Below are 17,233 nucleotides of genomic sequence, written 5' to 3'. Positions count from 1 at the left end.
GTGGTGCCTTTCTCGCATTTAGTTAAGACACCAACCTTATGCGGGGTTTAAATGGTCCGGTGTACCATTTTCTTCATAACTTTTAAACGCAATGACCGATCGTTATAAAATTCAATAGTGATCAACAAGGCTTTGTCCCCTGCCGAATGAAACTTGTTGCGAGAAAATCGGTTAAGGTTTACTATACGAAAAGTTGTCTAATGTTTTTTATAGCTTTTGTGCACACACATACACACACACATACACACACACATACACACATACATACACACGGACAGACAGACATGTGCTCAGCTCGTCGAGCTGAGTCGATTGGTATATAATACTATGGGTCTCAGAGGCTTCTATAAAAAGTTCGTTTGCGGAGTGAAATGATAGCCTTTCGGTACAACTTTGTTGTACGAGAAAGGCAAAAACATATTTGTTGACGCCTCTTACTATCTTTAGTCTTGTCTGCGATGTATCCAACAAACGTGCTTTTATCGCTGCTGTTGTACTTTTTTTTCAACGGTATTAGTCCTCAAACAAACAGCACAAGGTTGATTATAACACCAGATTAACCTTACGTGATGCGTATCCCAGTGTTAGCCACATGAGTAGTGTATAATTTAATTAAATTTCCCTTTCTTTTCTCCTCTCTTATTTCACAGATGGCACGAGGCTGCTGGTGGTACTACTTCTCCAAGTTCACCGAGTTCTTCGATACGTTCTTTTTCGTGATGCGAAAGCGATACGATCAGGTCTCGACGCTGCACGTCATTCACCACGGCATCATGCCAGTGTCCGTCTGGTGGGGCGTTAAATTCACCCCCGGTAAGTGCGCGTGGGTTACCTACAGTGAAGATTTGCAAAGTGATCAACTCCGATGATGATCAGTCAGTATAGAAGCATGGTGCATTTTAAATTTATGTGATCGGTAACAAAAATGATTTCAACCGATCTATTAGTGAAAATCAAAATCAATTTGGTTTGGATTACGAAAGTGTCCACTTAAATAACGAAATGAAAATATTAGAGTTATTTTAGTAACTAATTGTTGGGAATTTTTCACTTGATTTCATAGTTGGTATACCAACAAAATTGAATACATACAGATTTAGCATGCTGCTTTTGATGGGCCACAGTGTCAGCCATAGGCAGAAGTAACATGGGTTGGGTTGATGAGCTCGCATTGACCCTCTCCTCAGATAATCCATAAATTAAATTTATTTTGACCTGTTTTATGATGCCATACCGATGGCTTCACATTAAATATGACATTTTCGCAATAGATGCTGGCAAAATATATGGCATGGATGCCTATCTGTACCTCAACAAAGTAACGATGGAGTTGACACTTCGATCGAGGTCAGCACTTGACCGAATTGATCCGCGCGATTGCAAACGGATCCATCGCCTGTGGCCTTTGCTGACATTTTGTATCTAACGTAATTACGTTCTATTCGATTTCTCAACAAAACAAACAGGTGGCCACAGTTCGTTCTTCGGTTTGCTGAACACGTTCGTGCACATTATCATGTACGCTTACTACATGCTGGCTGCCATGGGGCCAAAGGTCCAGAAGTACCTCTGGTGGAAGAAGTACCTGACCGTTCTCCAAATGGTGAGTGATTTATGATTGATGATTCGAAGGAAAATGTTACCTACAATGGATTCTTCACCTTGCCCGCAAACAGATCCAATTCGTCATGGTGATGCTGCACGCATTCCAGCTGCTCATCTGGAACCCATGCAACTACCCGATCGCCTTCGCTTACTTCATTGGTGCCCACGCTTTGATGTTCTACTTCCTGTTCTCCAACTTCTACAAGAGGGCCTACGCGCAGCGAAAGGTGAGTAATTTTGGATTAAATGATAAACAACGACAGGTTTACAAAATACTTAGATTATTTGGTTACGAAACTTGGTTATTGCATTTACAGATGTCAAAAAAATATGTTGTCATAGGAATTTTGGGTAGTCCAAAAAGATTCTCGTTAACCCATCGTGAATATTTCTAGAAGCTCGTGAATCAAAGAGTCGATAAACATTATTGAAAATTTCAAAAGCTTTTAAAAATCGGAGGTTTCACATGTCTATGATGGTTAATGGTATATACGGGTGGCTCAAATTAGTATAGAATAAACTTATTTCAATGTTTTTTAAACCCCTCGCAAACTCCGTTCTTTTTTATGCTCTGATGCTCTGGATAAAATTTCAACCAAATCGGTTAACTCGAAAACATCGAAAACAGTAGCTTAGAACTACATGGCACCATTTCCGATGAAGAACGATGGAAACGATCGAACGTTCGAAAATTACCTGTCTGGCCACCGGAGCGTATACCTACCCGTAATCAGTTTCAACAGATTTCTTGCACGACCAGTATCGCTTTGTAACCTGCGACGCCATTCTCCATTCTCGTCCAGTTTGCGTTTCCATAGGTATCTAGGGGAAGAGTTCGGCACTTCATCCAATAGCTCCTATTTCCATTCCATCAAAAACAAAGCAATGGAAAGGAATTTGGTTTATTTCTTATTTTTGTGATTTTTTTTTCACCATTGAGCACACGTGTTAGCAAAAAGAAGCGACGAGATGTGTGCTGTATTTCTTTGTTTTGCGATGAGATGAATATATGTTCAGTGAGATGGAAAACGGAACAGTTCCCCCTACTTAGAACCAATAACCTTCAGTCCAGCTGGTGAAACTGTCCAGCTCAAATTTTGAAAATGCAATTGGAACTCCCCTTCCTTACAGTGCTTCATGATGGGGTACCCATATGGTTTCCTAAAGGAGGTGTTTCGTCCAGGGTGGGACGACCCTACGTTGTGATTAACTTTCTGAGCTTCCGGGCGATTATGAACATGTGGCTTTTCCACCAGAAAGAACTCGGAAAAACTTTAACGGACGCGTCACGTGGCGAAATGAAGGTACTCGGTAGGTTATTCGAAAGACAGATTATGCTTTTTTTTTCTTTATTTAAGATACGCAAAACTATGCGAGCGATGTGCACGGTAGGAACTTATTTATTTAACTGACAACAATTATAATCGAGTGTGAAGAGAGCCAACTACCAGGGTTTGTGCCCAGGAACCCAGGGACGGAAACAAGCGATTTTCGGACCGAAGGAGAATCTATGTTTAAAGTCGAGTCGAGAAACATCTTTCACTCTAGAACAAGCCTGAAAGATAAACGAAAATTGTGCCTTCTTGATGAAATTCTTGTTTACGTTTCATCATTCTTACGCCTCACTCATTTTTTGCGAAAATTTTCAGTTTGTATTTGTAAAAAAATATGACCGCAACGGGATTCGAACCCAGAACAATGGCACTGGGTTGCTCTCACTCTACATCACCTCATCGACTGCTTATTGTGGATAGGATGTGGTTGTTCAATAAAAGCTACTCTTGTTTGCATTGGTGAACATAGCGTGTGTATGAGAGACCTTTTTAACAAAAAAATTAGCATCGTCAAAACCTTCATTATGTAAAAATATTGCTCTTAAGCATTCATTTCGTGACTGTTTGAGAAAATCTACCGAGGGAGCCAGCACTTTTTTTTTCTCTCTGAAACTTTTTTTCCTTTATTTATGTGAATTTCTAAATTTTAAGTTCTTCATTTGTCGAGAGTGTGGGCCCTCCTTAGCCGTGCGGTAAGACGCGCGGCTACAAAGCAAGACCATGCTGAGGGTGGCTGGGTTCGATTCCCGGTGCCGGTCTAGATAATTTTCGGATTGGAAATTGTCTCGACTTCCTTGGGCATAAAGGTATCATCGTGTTAGCCTCATGATATACGAATGCAGAAATGGTAACTTGGCTTAGAAACCTCGCAGTTAATAACTGTGGAAGTGCTAATTGAACACTAAGCTGCGAGGCGGTAATGTCCCAGTGGGGGATGTAATGCCAATGAAGAGAGAGAGAGATTTGTCGAGAGTACCAAGGCCATGGACACTTAGCAGGGGGAGAGGGCAGATCCAGGTCCAACCGTGGGACCTTCCAATGGCAAATTTTAATTCAAATGAACTTAATATCAACATTTTAAAACTCAATACTAACACTTTGGTAGTAATAAAATTCCCAGTTTGGCCTCGAGAATTTTCAGGTTGGAAGCTTTCTCGACTTCCCTGGACATTAAAATATCATCGTGTCCGAATGCAAAAATGGTAACTTGGCTGAGAAACCTCGCAGTTGAAGTGCTGATTATACACTAAGCTGTGAGGCAGAAATGCCCCAATGGGGACATAATGCCAAAACGAAGAGGTAGAAGTGATGTAGGTACACAGAATTCTGCTTTTAAACTTTTTTTCGGTCGTATTTTTTATTGTGTGTCTTCAATTCATCACTAAAAACTATCCGACATGTTCCTAAAAACCCTAAATCTCTTCTGATTATTATTATTATTTATTCAGACTAAGGCCGAAGTGGCCTGTGCGGTATATAAGAGTCTTCTCCATTCGGCTCGGTCCATGGCTACACGTCGCCAACCACGCAGTCTACGGAGGGTCCGCAAGTCATCTTCCACCTGATCGATCCACCTTGCCCGCTGCGCACCTCGCCTTCTTGTACCTCTCGGATCGTTGTCGAGAACCATTTTCCCCGGTTATTGTCCGACATTCTGGCTACGTGCCCGGCCCACCGCAGTCGTCCGATTTTCGCGGTGTGAACGATGGATGGTTCTCCCAGCAGCTGATGCAACTCGTGGTTCATTCGCCTCCTCCACGTACCGTCCGCCATCTGCACCCCACCATAAATGGTACGCAGCACTTTCCTTTCGAAAACTCCGAGTGCGCGTTGGTCCTCCACGAGCATCGTCCAGGTCTCGTGTCCGTAGAGGACTACCGGTCTAATGAGCGTTTTGTAGATTGTCAGTTTGGTACGGCGGCGAACTCTATTCGATCTCTTGCGGAGTCCAAAGTATGTACGATTTCCAGCCACTATACGTCTCCGAATTTCTCTGCTGGTATCATTTTCGGCAGTCACCAGTGAGCCCAAGTACACAAATTCTTCTACCACCTCGATTTCGTCATCACCGATGCCAACTCGCGGTGGGTGGCTCACATTGTCTTCTCTTGAACCTCCTCCTATCATGTACTTCGTCTTCGACGTGTTGATGACTAGTCCGATCCGCTTGGCTTCCCTCTTCAGTCTGATGTAGGCTTCCTCCATCTTCTCAAAGTTACGTGCCATAATATCTATGTCGTCGGCGAAGCCAAATAGCTGGACGGACTTATTGAAAATTGTACCACTCGTGTTAATACTTGCTCTTCGTATTACCCCTTCCAAAGCGATGTTGAATAGCAGACACGTAAGACCATCACCTTGCCGTAACCCTCTGCGGGTTTCGAAGGGACTCGAGAATGCCCCTGAAACTCGAACTACGCACATCACCCTTTGATCAACCGTGTCAGTTTATCCGGAAATCCGTTTTCGTGCATTAGCTGCCATAGCTGGTCCCGATCGATTGTATCATATGCGGCTTTAAAGTCGATGAATAGATGATGTGTGGGCACGTTGTATTCGCGGCACTTTTGCAGTACTTGGCGAATGGCGAACACCTGGTCCGTGGTGGAGCGTTCGCCCATAAAACCCGCCTGGTACTGCCCCACGAACTCCCTTGCAATTGGTGCTAGTCGACGGCATAAAATTTGGGAGAGTACCTTGTAGGCGGCGTTCAGCAATGTGATTGCGCGGTAGTTGCTACAATCCAGCTTATCGCCCTTTTTGTAGATGGGACACACGACACCTTCCATCCACTCCTGCGGCAAAACTTCCTCCTCCCAAATCTTGGTAATGACCCAGTGCAGCGCGCTAGCCAGTGCCTCACCACCGTGTTTAAATAGCTCTCCTGGTAGTTGGTCAACCCCAGGGGCTTTGTTGTTTTTCAGCCGGCCGATCTCCTCCTGGATTTCCTGGAGATTCGGAGCCGGAAGTCGCATGTCCTGCGCGCGTGCTCCTAGGTTCATTACCATACCGCCACCGTTGTCTGCCATATCGCCATTCAGGTGCTCTTCGTAGTGCTGCCGCCACCTTTGGATCACCTCACGCTCGTTCGTAAGAAGGTTCCCGTTTATGTCCTTACACATATCAGGCTGTGGTACGTGGCCCTTACGAGAACGGTTCAACTTCTCATAGAACTTTCGTGTGTTATTAGCGCGGTACAGTTGCTCCGTCTCTTCACGGTCTCGATCTTCCAGCTGACGCTTTTTCCTCCGGAAAATCGAGTTTTGTCTGTTCCGCGCCTGTTTATATCGTGCCTCGTTCGCCCTCGTGCGGTGTTGCAGCAATCTCGCCCATGCTGCATTCTTCTCTTCTACTAACTGCTCACATTCGCCGTCATACCAGTCGTTTCTCTGATCCGAGGGTACCGTGCCAAGTGCAGCGGTTGCGTCTTCTGATTTCAACCGTGAAATGTGACATGGGAATGAGTGATTTATCCAAACAAACAAATTCATTTTATTACAAATATTGTGGCTTTTTTTAAAACTTAGTCTATACCCCATTTGTTATAACCCTAGGTTATAAATTTTTAAAGAGCTTTTCGGTTACTTCAACATTGGGAATTATAAATCTCTTTGATTGAGAACACTTTTCGGCAACCAACCAATTGGTGATCAACCTTTATGCTTCCCAGGATTTTAATTCCATTTTTATGGTACAGTATGATATACCGCAGAAAGGTTCTGGGCCAATAAACTGTGTATTTGCCTGCCTTTTCATTACCTCCAATGCAACAGTGCCCTGGAAACTAATACAGATTTAAGGTTCCCCCAAACACACGCGACACGACAGTCGCGACGCGATTCTATCGCTTGGCGACAGCGATTCAGTCGCCGTTGGTGTGGAAGCGTAAATAGATAATTGCTTGCAGCGACCCAATGATAGAATCGCGGCGACTAGTTGACGCCGTTGCGGCGATGAAATCGCTTAGGTTTGGGGGAGCCTTTTCGGAGTTCTCTTGGCACACCTTTCGCAATGATAGAATGCAGTCCCAGACAAGTTTTGACGTACATTTAAAGCTACTCAACGCTTGAGTGCCGCTTGACTATCTGTGAAAATACAAATATTTGCATATCTATATTTCCTTTCTACACAGATATTGGTACATTTTATTATAGCAAAAATGTCCGCTTGGAACACCGTTAGATAGGTTCCCATTGCCACTGAGATCGCTATCCCAGGGGCGAAGATTCCTGCTCCCGTTTTTGTTCCAATTTTTGAGCCATCTGTAAAGAACAGTGGGACCTCCGACTTCCTAATCCATACGTGATGGCTCACATAGATTATAAGGAATGTCGTAGTTCTCCACAGGTTCCATCCAGTCTCTATTCATATTCATTACTGGCCCATATTGGAAATTTTGTGAAATACTCAAGTGGCCAACTAAGTCTACTGGCTTGAATAATTTCAATCGTTTGAGATTTGGCATATTCTTTTCCGCTTCTAACTACACGAATTCATATACAATGGTAGCAGATTAAGAATTGCATCTAAAGATTTTGAAGGGGTGCTACGCATCGCTCCCGTTATAGCAATGGACACTAACCTTTGCAGTTTTTTCAGCTTCTTCTGTGCAGTAGCCTCTTTTGTTTTTGGCCACCATACAAGAGCAATTCTCGCCTAACTTTTCAAAAGGACCTAAGTAACATTTTTTTTCATGAATTAATTTGAATAGCGCAATCAACAGAACAACATGAAAGCTTTTGATTGCAGTACTCAAATTAATTCATGAAAAAAATGTTACTTAGGTCCTTTTGAAAAGTTAAGCGAGAATTGTCAGTTTTAGACGAATAATGGAAGTATAGATCCACTTTATCATTTTTGGCATTAAGCCCCATTTTCTTCCAAATATTTTAGAGCATATCCAGAAGGCACTAGTTGCCTTTCTGATCGCACACTCAATATAAGCATTCCAGTTCAGTTTAGAATACAGAATGACTCCCAGGTATTTGACCTATTCACTAAGCTGAATTTCTAGTTCTCCAAGCTTAAGAGCTTTTAGATCAAGTTTCCTTTTCCTAGTGAATGGTACAATTACAATTTTTGACGGATAAATGCTAAGGCCTTCCTGAATACACCACGATTGGGTAAAGTTTCGAGCCCATTGCATTCTTTCAGAAATGATACTGTCGAATTTCCCCCTCACTATGATGACAATATTACCAGCAAAGCCTACAACCTGGAAACCTTTTTCTCCTAAGCTTCCTAGAAGATCGTCTACAACTAAGGTTATAACAAATACTAACACGACACTTTTATATGATACATATTGCACTGCATGTGTATGCAGAAATACTTATTGGAAACGACCATTTTAACCAGAAATTCATTACAAATTCAAAATTAAGTCCGCCTTTTATTTTATTGTCGCATTATTGCTATTGGGAATTGTGGTGATTATTTTGTATTTGACTTTCAATAACGTTTAATTATTTGATCAAGCCAAATGACACCAACCTAAAACGCAAACACAAAATCTGAACGATCTGAACCAGGGTAGCTTTGTGAAGGTTTTTCAAGAGCTTGAATTTCTAAATTCTTAGAAAAATCGTGCTAAAGGAATGAAACTTATGAAAACAAAATTGTTTAACAGCTCAGAATAGTTAACCAATAGACCTGTCCTATGCATCAACTGCACTTCTTTTTAAAAAAGACACTTATTTTCATGACTCTTGGTACAAGACTTTTGAATGATCGATGAGCTTCACTTACATAATGCTGATGCACAATGATCAAAAGCGTAATTTCAAAAAAAAAACTTTACTAATGACTAAGACTAGCTAATGTTTGTCAATACTCCACAGAACAAATGACTCGTTTTTGACGCGTGACTGGTGGCTGGCATTGGATTAGAATATAGTGGAACCTACATTGCATTGGAAAATAAAAAAATAAATTGTTCGGGAACCCTCGGTAGAATATGTTTCAAATACTCAGGGAATGAAAAATAAGAAGCTATATTTTCACGAAGTTGAAATTTTAGCGATGCTCAGTTTTTGTGATAATATTGTTCTACCAATCACACCGTGTGAAGGTACGAAAAAAATTAAAGAAGTGAGAAAACGAGCAAAACAATAAACTTTTCGCGACACTAATAGTGAGGGAGAAATAGTTATCTCACAGCAGGCCTTCTTTCTTTCCCGCAAAATGATTTCTCGGCGAAAATATGCGTGAATGAGCATTGAGAATTATCTACTCGTGAGAATGATGAAGCATTGCGATCCCTGCTAACTTTGTGGCCCCAAATGGCCGGCACGAAGTTATGACAGCGGCTCTCCGTGGATGTGTGTGCACGCCACGGAGGTCTGACTAGAAGGGGCAAAGTCATGGCTTGCTGCTCGCCGATTGACACGCTGATGTGTGAATCTATTAACACACGCTGAAGGCATTTTACTCAAACCCCACATTTCCCTTCTTCTCTCATTAAAAACGCAAAAAAAAATCTTCTAGCATAGGATGCAATGCTTGTTTTTCTCCTGGGCTATTTAAATGAGACAAAGGTGAACATCTGTTGCATTTGAGGAACCATTTAACTTCATTGAAAACTGCACACCAAAGTAAATTTGTCTTCAACATCATGCTTTTAATACCAGAACAATGATTCAGAGTGTGGGTTCCCAATGTGGGTCGCGAAAGATAAAACGTGATTCATCCAATTCAAATCCAATCCAAATCCAATCCAAATCCATTTCAAATCCAATCCAAATCCAATGCAAATCCAATCCAAGTCCAATCCAAATCCAATCCGAATCCAATCCATATCCGATCCAAATCCAATCAAAATCCAATCCATATCCAATCCAAATTCAATCTAAATCCAATCCAAATCAAATCCAAATCCCATCCAAATCCAATCTTAATCCAATCTAATCTAATCCATCCCAAAGCCAATCCAAATCCAATACAAAGCCAATCCAAATCCAATACAAAGCCAATCCAAATCTATTCCAAATCCAATCCAAATCCGTACATTTAATCCAACTTTTAGTTTCGCGTTGTCGTATACCATCAACCATTTACCAGCAACTAGTACTGCTAGCCAATAACTCCAAACTAATCTTACGCATACGGAATTCGAACGTCCGAATAGCTTTGTAAAATCCGGGAATCTTATTAATTTTTCAAATTCCAATATATCTACTCCTACAGTCAATCCCGATAGGGCTACTAAGTCAGTACATTCCAAGATAAATTTCCAGATAATATATTTGTCTTTCCAAACAGTTTCGAACAGTTTGTGCAGCATTGAATATTTTTCCATTTCTCTCAGATTCCGTTATATCATAGCTCAACTGGTAATCTCATGTACGTCGGCCAAGTGGCTTCATGAAATCTAAATTTGTTTTAATCAAAATCAATGCTCGCAGGACTTTGAAATTTTCTAGATCGTAAAACATTTTCGCACCTTGTAGTTTCACAAACTACAATACATTTTTTTCGGACACCTTTCAGACACGCCTTATAGTTTTCTAAACCACAAACCATTTCCACCGATCTTCCAGACGCGCATTGTAATTTTGCAAACCAATTTATTACGGTCTTCCAGGCAAGGCTATGATGTTCTTCAAACCACAAACCATTTTTCCAGTGGTCTTTCAGATTTGCCACCACAAACCATTTCCGACGGTCTTCGAGACGCGTCTTGTGATTTTGCTAACCACAAACCCTTTTCCGACGGTCTTTGAGACGCGTCTTCTGATTTAGCAAACCACAAACCCTTTTCCGACGATCTTCGAGACGCGTCTTGTGATTTTCCAAACCACAAACCATTTTCCGACGGTCTTCGTGACGCGTCTTGTGATTTTGCAAACTAAAATACATCACTCGTCACAATTTAACCACTTGATTTCAACTCACCTCATGAAATTAGCAACAGGATCAAAAAAAAAATTGGCAGTATCGCCAAAATGTGTGGCACTAAATGGCCGGCACGAAATTACACGGACAGAAAATGGTTAACATTGAACCAAAAAATAAGATTGTTGTTTTCAAATCGTCACATATTATAGAAAATATGTCGAAATTTATTGTTTTAACCAGATTTGCTGAGATAATATCAATAACGATCTATTGTTATTTTAACAATATTTACTCGAGACGAGCTTTTGAAAAAGCTCGAATGATTTGATTATAACATTTGAAAAAAACCTCAGGAGGTTTTGTGGACAAATTTTAAAATTAAATATGCTTCCGTTAAAATTACTACAGTCGTTTGATGTGCATTTATATAGCTTAATAAATGCCACTCGATAAATGCAATGCAATTTAGACGCCAAACAATTGTATTTTGACGTAAAATTCATCCAATTGTGAAGCTGTTTTCCTGCATTTCACACACGATAATGGTAGCAGACGCAGTACGAGACACTGAGGACGACCTTACTGTTGAGGTCGAAATACGTATCTGTCAAGTTACAATTAAGTGGTGGAATTAAATGGGATTGTACAAACTCGTCTTATGACAAGATCAGATGCAGTTTAAACACTATACTTATTTGATACTTGGCTTGGTTTGTCATCCTCTTTCCATATGGCCGGGGTTCTGCCAAATCCTACCAAGCGCTAACAAAAAATTGCCCATTTTTCTACGCAAACTTTCGGTTAGCATATTCAATTCATCACAAATCGTATCGGATATCCCTCAACATCATAACTGTGGATATCCTTTAACAAATGTACGATTGAATTGATATGAAATGATGTCCGTTTTCTTTTTGCGAGCAAAATACCGCAAGGCAGTCAAAAAGCCGCTTGGTGCGGTTTGGCTGAACCCCGACCATATATGCATTTTAGGCGTTATCACGTACGGCGATTTTAAATATTTAACATCGGTATTCGATTACCTGTCATATGTTTCCATAAAAACAATTGAGCTTTTTTAAATGTTCCGCTTAATTCAGATGTCAACAATTGTGGAACTTTGAAGTCTTATTTTTCATACTTGCAGCAGTATACTATAGAATTATATTAGCCATTCATCAAGGTTTGTATTTTGAATTTTTGTTATTAAATGGAAATATTATTTTAAACTAATTGGCTTTTGTTTATTACAGGACATGAAACATCAATTGGAGAAAAGGAAGGGAGGAAAGAATAATGTCACGAGGTAAATAAAAACTGCAAACGCTGCGTTGGAGGCCACGTATGAGGCACTCGTATGATAGGTCACTTCGATACAGGTAAGCAAATTATTTCACTGTAATTCCAATTTATAAATATTAAAAAAGATTTGGTTTCAGATCTCACGTTGATTCCTTCGTACTGACGCTGAAAATCCAATAAGGGCTGTGTGATTCATTTTATTCTTATTCCTTGAAAATAAATGTATGAATAAAAACATCAATGAAAAAATATATATGTATATTAATTCCAATAAAATACAAAAAAAGAAAAGCCATTGAATCAATAAATAAATATGTTTGAATCAATAAATAAATATGTTTGAATCAAACATAATTCTCTTGTAGAATCAACAATATTATTGTAACCGAACGAAACTTTAAAAAAAAGCTCGTTAAGCTCAAGCTTTCCAAGCATCTATAAAAACAACAATATTGGATTGTTGAAACAACAATAATTCTTATTACCGCCAAAACAATGCGAAAATCTTTTTGAATTTATGTGAACAATTATTGTTTTCAAAATAGTTTTTTCTGCGTGTATGACAGCGACTCTCCATGGATGCGTGTCCACGCCGCGGAGGTCTGACGTCTGACTAGAGATGTCGCAAATTAATCGATTACTTCGATTAATCGATTCATCGTTGTGATAATCGATTAATTTTGAATCGATTATTACCCAACGATTAATCGATTCAATAATCGAGATGAATCGTGAGTAATCGATTAGTTACTAATCGATTAATCAGAATTTTACGACATCATAAGGATGTCGAAAATTAATTGATTATTTCGATTAATCGATTCATCGTTGTGATAATCGATTAATTTTGAATCGATTACTATACAATGATTAATCGATTCAATAATCGACAAGAATCAACAGTAATCGATTAGTAACTAATCGATTAATCGGGATTTTACGACATCTCTACGTCTGACTAGAAGGGGCAAAGTCATGGCTTACTGCCCGCCGATTGACACGCTGGATGTGTGAATCTATTAACACACGCTGAAGGCATTTTACTCAAACCCCATACTAACTACATACTTCTAGTGATCAAATCTCGCTTAACTTTTCAAAAGGACCTAAATAACATTTTTTTCATGATTTAATTTGAATACTGCAATCAATATCTTTCATGTTGTTATGTTGATTGCGCTATTCAAATTAATTCATGAAAAAAATGTTACTTAGGTCCTTTTGAAAAGTTAAGCGAGAAATGTCTATCTGTTAGTCCTCTTCACTTTGTGGTAGGGAAAAATGTCTGAGAGAGAATTTCCTCAGGATTATTTCCTATGCTATGCGATGCCCTTCAAAATACATATCACCCACCATTGAAATCTATATTTCTATCATAGTTCCTAAGAGATAATTTGGGGGGGGGGTGTGACAACTCATTTTACAACTGACTGATAATATTACTTTTCAACATTACAACTAGAGAATTGACTATTTTGTCTTTCACTTTTTATCCTGTCTACGGATGGACCCATCGTTGCCAGGAAAAACTTCAATAACACGACCGAAACGCCAGATTGTAGTCCCGCACTAACACCATCGTCCCGATGCGCATGTTATCGCGTGCAGATGTCCACCGAGTTCGCTGCTGTAGTCCTAATAGATAATCAGATGACCATCACTTCCACAGAAGTCGAAGATATTCTTGAATAATTTGTTATTGCGAATGCATATTGGCGGTTAATTCTTTATGACCTGGCGTTAGGAGGTTCAAGTCATCCGGAGAGTTACTAAGCTGCGTTAGAGGCCGAGAGCTTGAAAGCGCCTTGATTGGTGGTGGGTTTTTGAAAGTTCAACCGCTGCCTCCCAAACACCCCCAAACTGTGGCGACCGGGGAGGTATAAACAGAAACTGGATTCCCTCTGCAGAACAATGCTGAGCGTCATTTAAACGGTTCTGTTGGGATTGAAATAGCTGCAGGAATTCGTTCAGAGTTCGTCAAACACCGAAGAAATTTGTTGTGCTACGAATCTCCTCAAGGAAGCGATAAAGGAATCGAAAGTTAGGTTGCCTACCAGCTCAAGGTTGATAGACAAACGAATCCACTCCAACTGGAATTTCAAGGGTGAAGCTTCCGGTTGGAGTGTATTGTGGAACAAGTTGCGTTACAGAAACAGCACCAACGGGATTGGGTAATAATCGTGTGAGACCAGCCTTCAGCTTATAATAGATGTTCAACTTCCATCACTATCCTCACGTTTTGCTCCTCTCGTTCTTTACGTAAGCCAGCAATACGCGCCCTAAGCTCATCGGACTCCTTCTGCTCGGATTCCTCTTTGTCGAAGAAGTCGTCGGTCAGCAACTCAATCTTCCGACAAACCACATGGAATTCCTTGAATACTTCCTCCAATATCTGACGGACCAGCATAATGGTCGACAAAGTACTGCATCGCTTCAAAGTTTTCCTGGCATTCCAGTGTTCCTTCTCCAGCTCGCGAAGATCGTTGCTCATTTAGACTGGTCACCACTAGATCACTACCGCGTTAGACTTCAACTGTACACTGATATTTCAAAAATTATCCAGCAATCAACTCGACGTCCCGTAAGGCCTTGCGATATACCAGAAGTATGACAGCGACGTGCAGACAAACCGAAGCAGACAGCAACCAACTGAATATACGACCAACAAGGATAGTTCGATTAATTTGGGGCACTTAAAGTACAGCACTAGCACCATACACAAAAGCCAAAGCGGCAGATCCAGCTTCCTCTTGACTGTCTCGTTCACCGGCTCGAGATTAACAATCACGGGCAAACGAGTCGCAGCTCTAACAATGCTCCAAAGTTCCCACATTCCCAAAGATCAAGCGTACCAACCGATATTCAGCCGTGGTAGCTATACTACCTGCGGACGGAGTACAAATGGGCGGATGAAAAAGTAATATTTTTTTTCAAACAGAGATACTTCCGGATGACGAAATTTTGCACTTTCAGAAGCATTACTAAAGAAGTGCAGCTCAACTTGGGCCGTATTCAACTCAGTAGCCGCCCACCGTGGTACGGTGAAATCAAGAAGCACTTGAAGATCTATTCGGACATTTTTCCTGAACTGCTGTTGTTGCTCCGTTAGAAGGCTATCCCAGGAAACTTTCGCTTTCCACACTTCCTGCCTACGATAAAACTACCCAAAAAACAATTTAAGTTGAATAAGCAAGTAGCTGAAGAAGCATATTTTTTAATGGAATGAGCCTTTTTTCAACACTCAATGCTTCTTGGGTAGTCGTTTAATTATAGGCGCGTCGCAGGACCAAATCGGTAGCATGAAGCGAAAAATATCTTCAGATGGTAGTTTTTATGGGGAAGACGACGATTCCAGCTCCAAAAGAGGTCGATCTTCACGAAGCTCTGCAGGAATATTCCGTAGAATTGCTGGGCTGTTCGATGCCCACTTATGTAGCTTGAATCCAGCCGATCAATTAACTACATAGCTGAACTCCTTCTTCATCGGACTTTGCTCCTGACAGGGCATCGTCCATGAAGGAATTTTTGGCAAGCATCATGGCTGCTAAAATGAGATTATGTTCACCTTCAGATGCAAGTTGCTGCAAACAGCGGGTCGCAATTTAAGATTCTGAGGCGATCCGTAGGTCTGAATATGTTCCACGGGTGATGAACGGAATACGATGCGTTGTAGACGACTGTCGGGTGGATGTACCGACACTTGCCGTCACGAAACGAAGAATTCGAAAGAAGCGGACATAAAGCGTCATACACGACGCGTAGTTTCATCGTGACGCTCTCAGGGCGAACAATGCAATGGTGTAATATGATCCCTCACCAAACTTGCAATCGTCGCTGCCTGGGTCGATCTGCGCCATATGTCCCAGCTGATTATATTCTCGAATGAAATCTCGCTTAACTTTTCAAAAGGACCTAAGTAACATTTTTTTCATGAATTAATTTGAATAGCGCAATCAACAGAACTACATGAAAGCTATTGATTGCGCTATTCAAATTAATTCATGAAAAAAATGTTACTTAGGTCCTTTTGAAAAGTTAAGCGAGAAATCCTCGTAGCCTTCCATGAGCGTGGAATCTGATTGAAATCGCTGTTCAAATGTCATAAAACGACGAATGGCGAAGTCTAGAGATTCTCCTAGTTTCTCGATGACGTCTGGTTTCTTCGGCAGTGACACCACAAATCTTCCAGAAGGATCGCGGGTTGTAGTTTTGGCAAAATGAGATTCACATTTCCGTTCTTCAACGGAGAACGTATCGTTTGAGTAGCAGGACTCTGCTTTCCCAGAATCGTTCTAGCTGTTTATCAAAATCATCATTACTACAGTCAAAAATGGCGGCAGATTTACATCTCTCCTCCTTGGTGTATTTGCCGGATGCTATCTCGCAGAACACAGTTTCTTTCAGATAGGAAATTTTCGTTCCAAGGTCCACAAAACCTTCCAGCCGTAAACGATAGTAGCTTCGTTGATAAAAATTCAGCTCCGTTGATAACATCAAAGAAACGAGGATCAGCGAGTTGTACGAACGATGGAATGTTCCAATTCGCCGTGTGTAGTCGATTCGATAGTAAAATGGGATGTGGGAGAGCAAGTATCAGCTGCCGTGTTCATTCGATGCATGGGCAGAAAGTCATTGACATCAAAAAGTAGCGATTTTCAAAATCCAGCCGCGTTTTCCGATTGGCCGTATTCTCATCTTTTTTCACCTGCTTCTCAATCTCTTCCTCGCTAGTGCCATCCAGTTCTTTCCCCTGCCGTGCTTCAATTTAGGACCGATTTGTGTGAAACTCCTTGAAAAGCGTTTCTAAATGCTCAAGCCGTGAAGCAATATTCTATGACCATCAATTTTCTATGACCACCATTTCTTCTTTCTTCTTCTTATTGGCATTACATCCCCACACTGGGACAGAGCCGCCTCGCAGCTTAGTGTTCATTAAGCACTTCCACAGTTATTAACTGCGAGGTTTCTAAGCCAAGTTACCATTTTTGCATTCGTATATCCTGAGGCTAACACGATGATACTTTTATGCCCAGGGAAGTCGAGACAATTTCCAACCCGAAAATTGCCTAGACCGGCACCGGAAATCGAACCCAGCCACTCACAGCATGGTCTTACTTTGTAGCCGCGCGTCTTACTGCACGGCTAAGGAGGGCACC

At 41.0% G+C, this 17,233-nt stretch overlaps 1 protein-coding gene across 2 annotated transcripts in view; it reads left to right on the top strand.

The window, feature by feature from the left end:
• LOC134225685 (elongation of very long chain fatty acids protein 7) overlaps window positions 1-17,233 on the top strand; it is a 226,774-nt gene that overhangs the window by 206,749 nt on the left and 2,792 nt on the right. For both annotated transcript variants that reach the window (XM_062705961.1, XM_062705969.1), the window contains 3 exons: window positions 651-813; window positions 1,467-1,603; window positions 1,677-1,832. In XM_062705961.1, the coding sequence (XP_062561945.1) occupies window positions 651-813; window positions 1,467-1,603; window positions 1,677-1,832 (456 nt within the window). The remainder of the gene's footprint in view (window positions 1-650; window positions 814-1,466; window positions 1,604-1,676; window positions 1,833-17,233) is intronic.

The sequence above is a fragment of the Armigeres subalbatus genome, chromosome 1, assembly GCF_024139115.2.
Source record: "Armigeres subalbatus isolate Guangzhou_Male chromosome 1, GZ_Asu_2, whole genome shotgun sequence".
NCBI classification, from domain to species: Eukaryota; Metazoa; Arthropoda; class Insecta; order Diptera; family Culicidae; genus Armigeres; species Armigeres subalbatus.
This window is presented reverse-complemented; position numbering and strand designations above follow the sequence as displayed.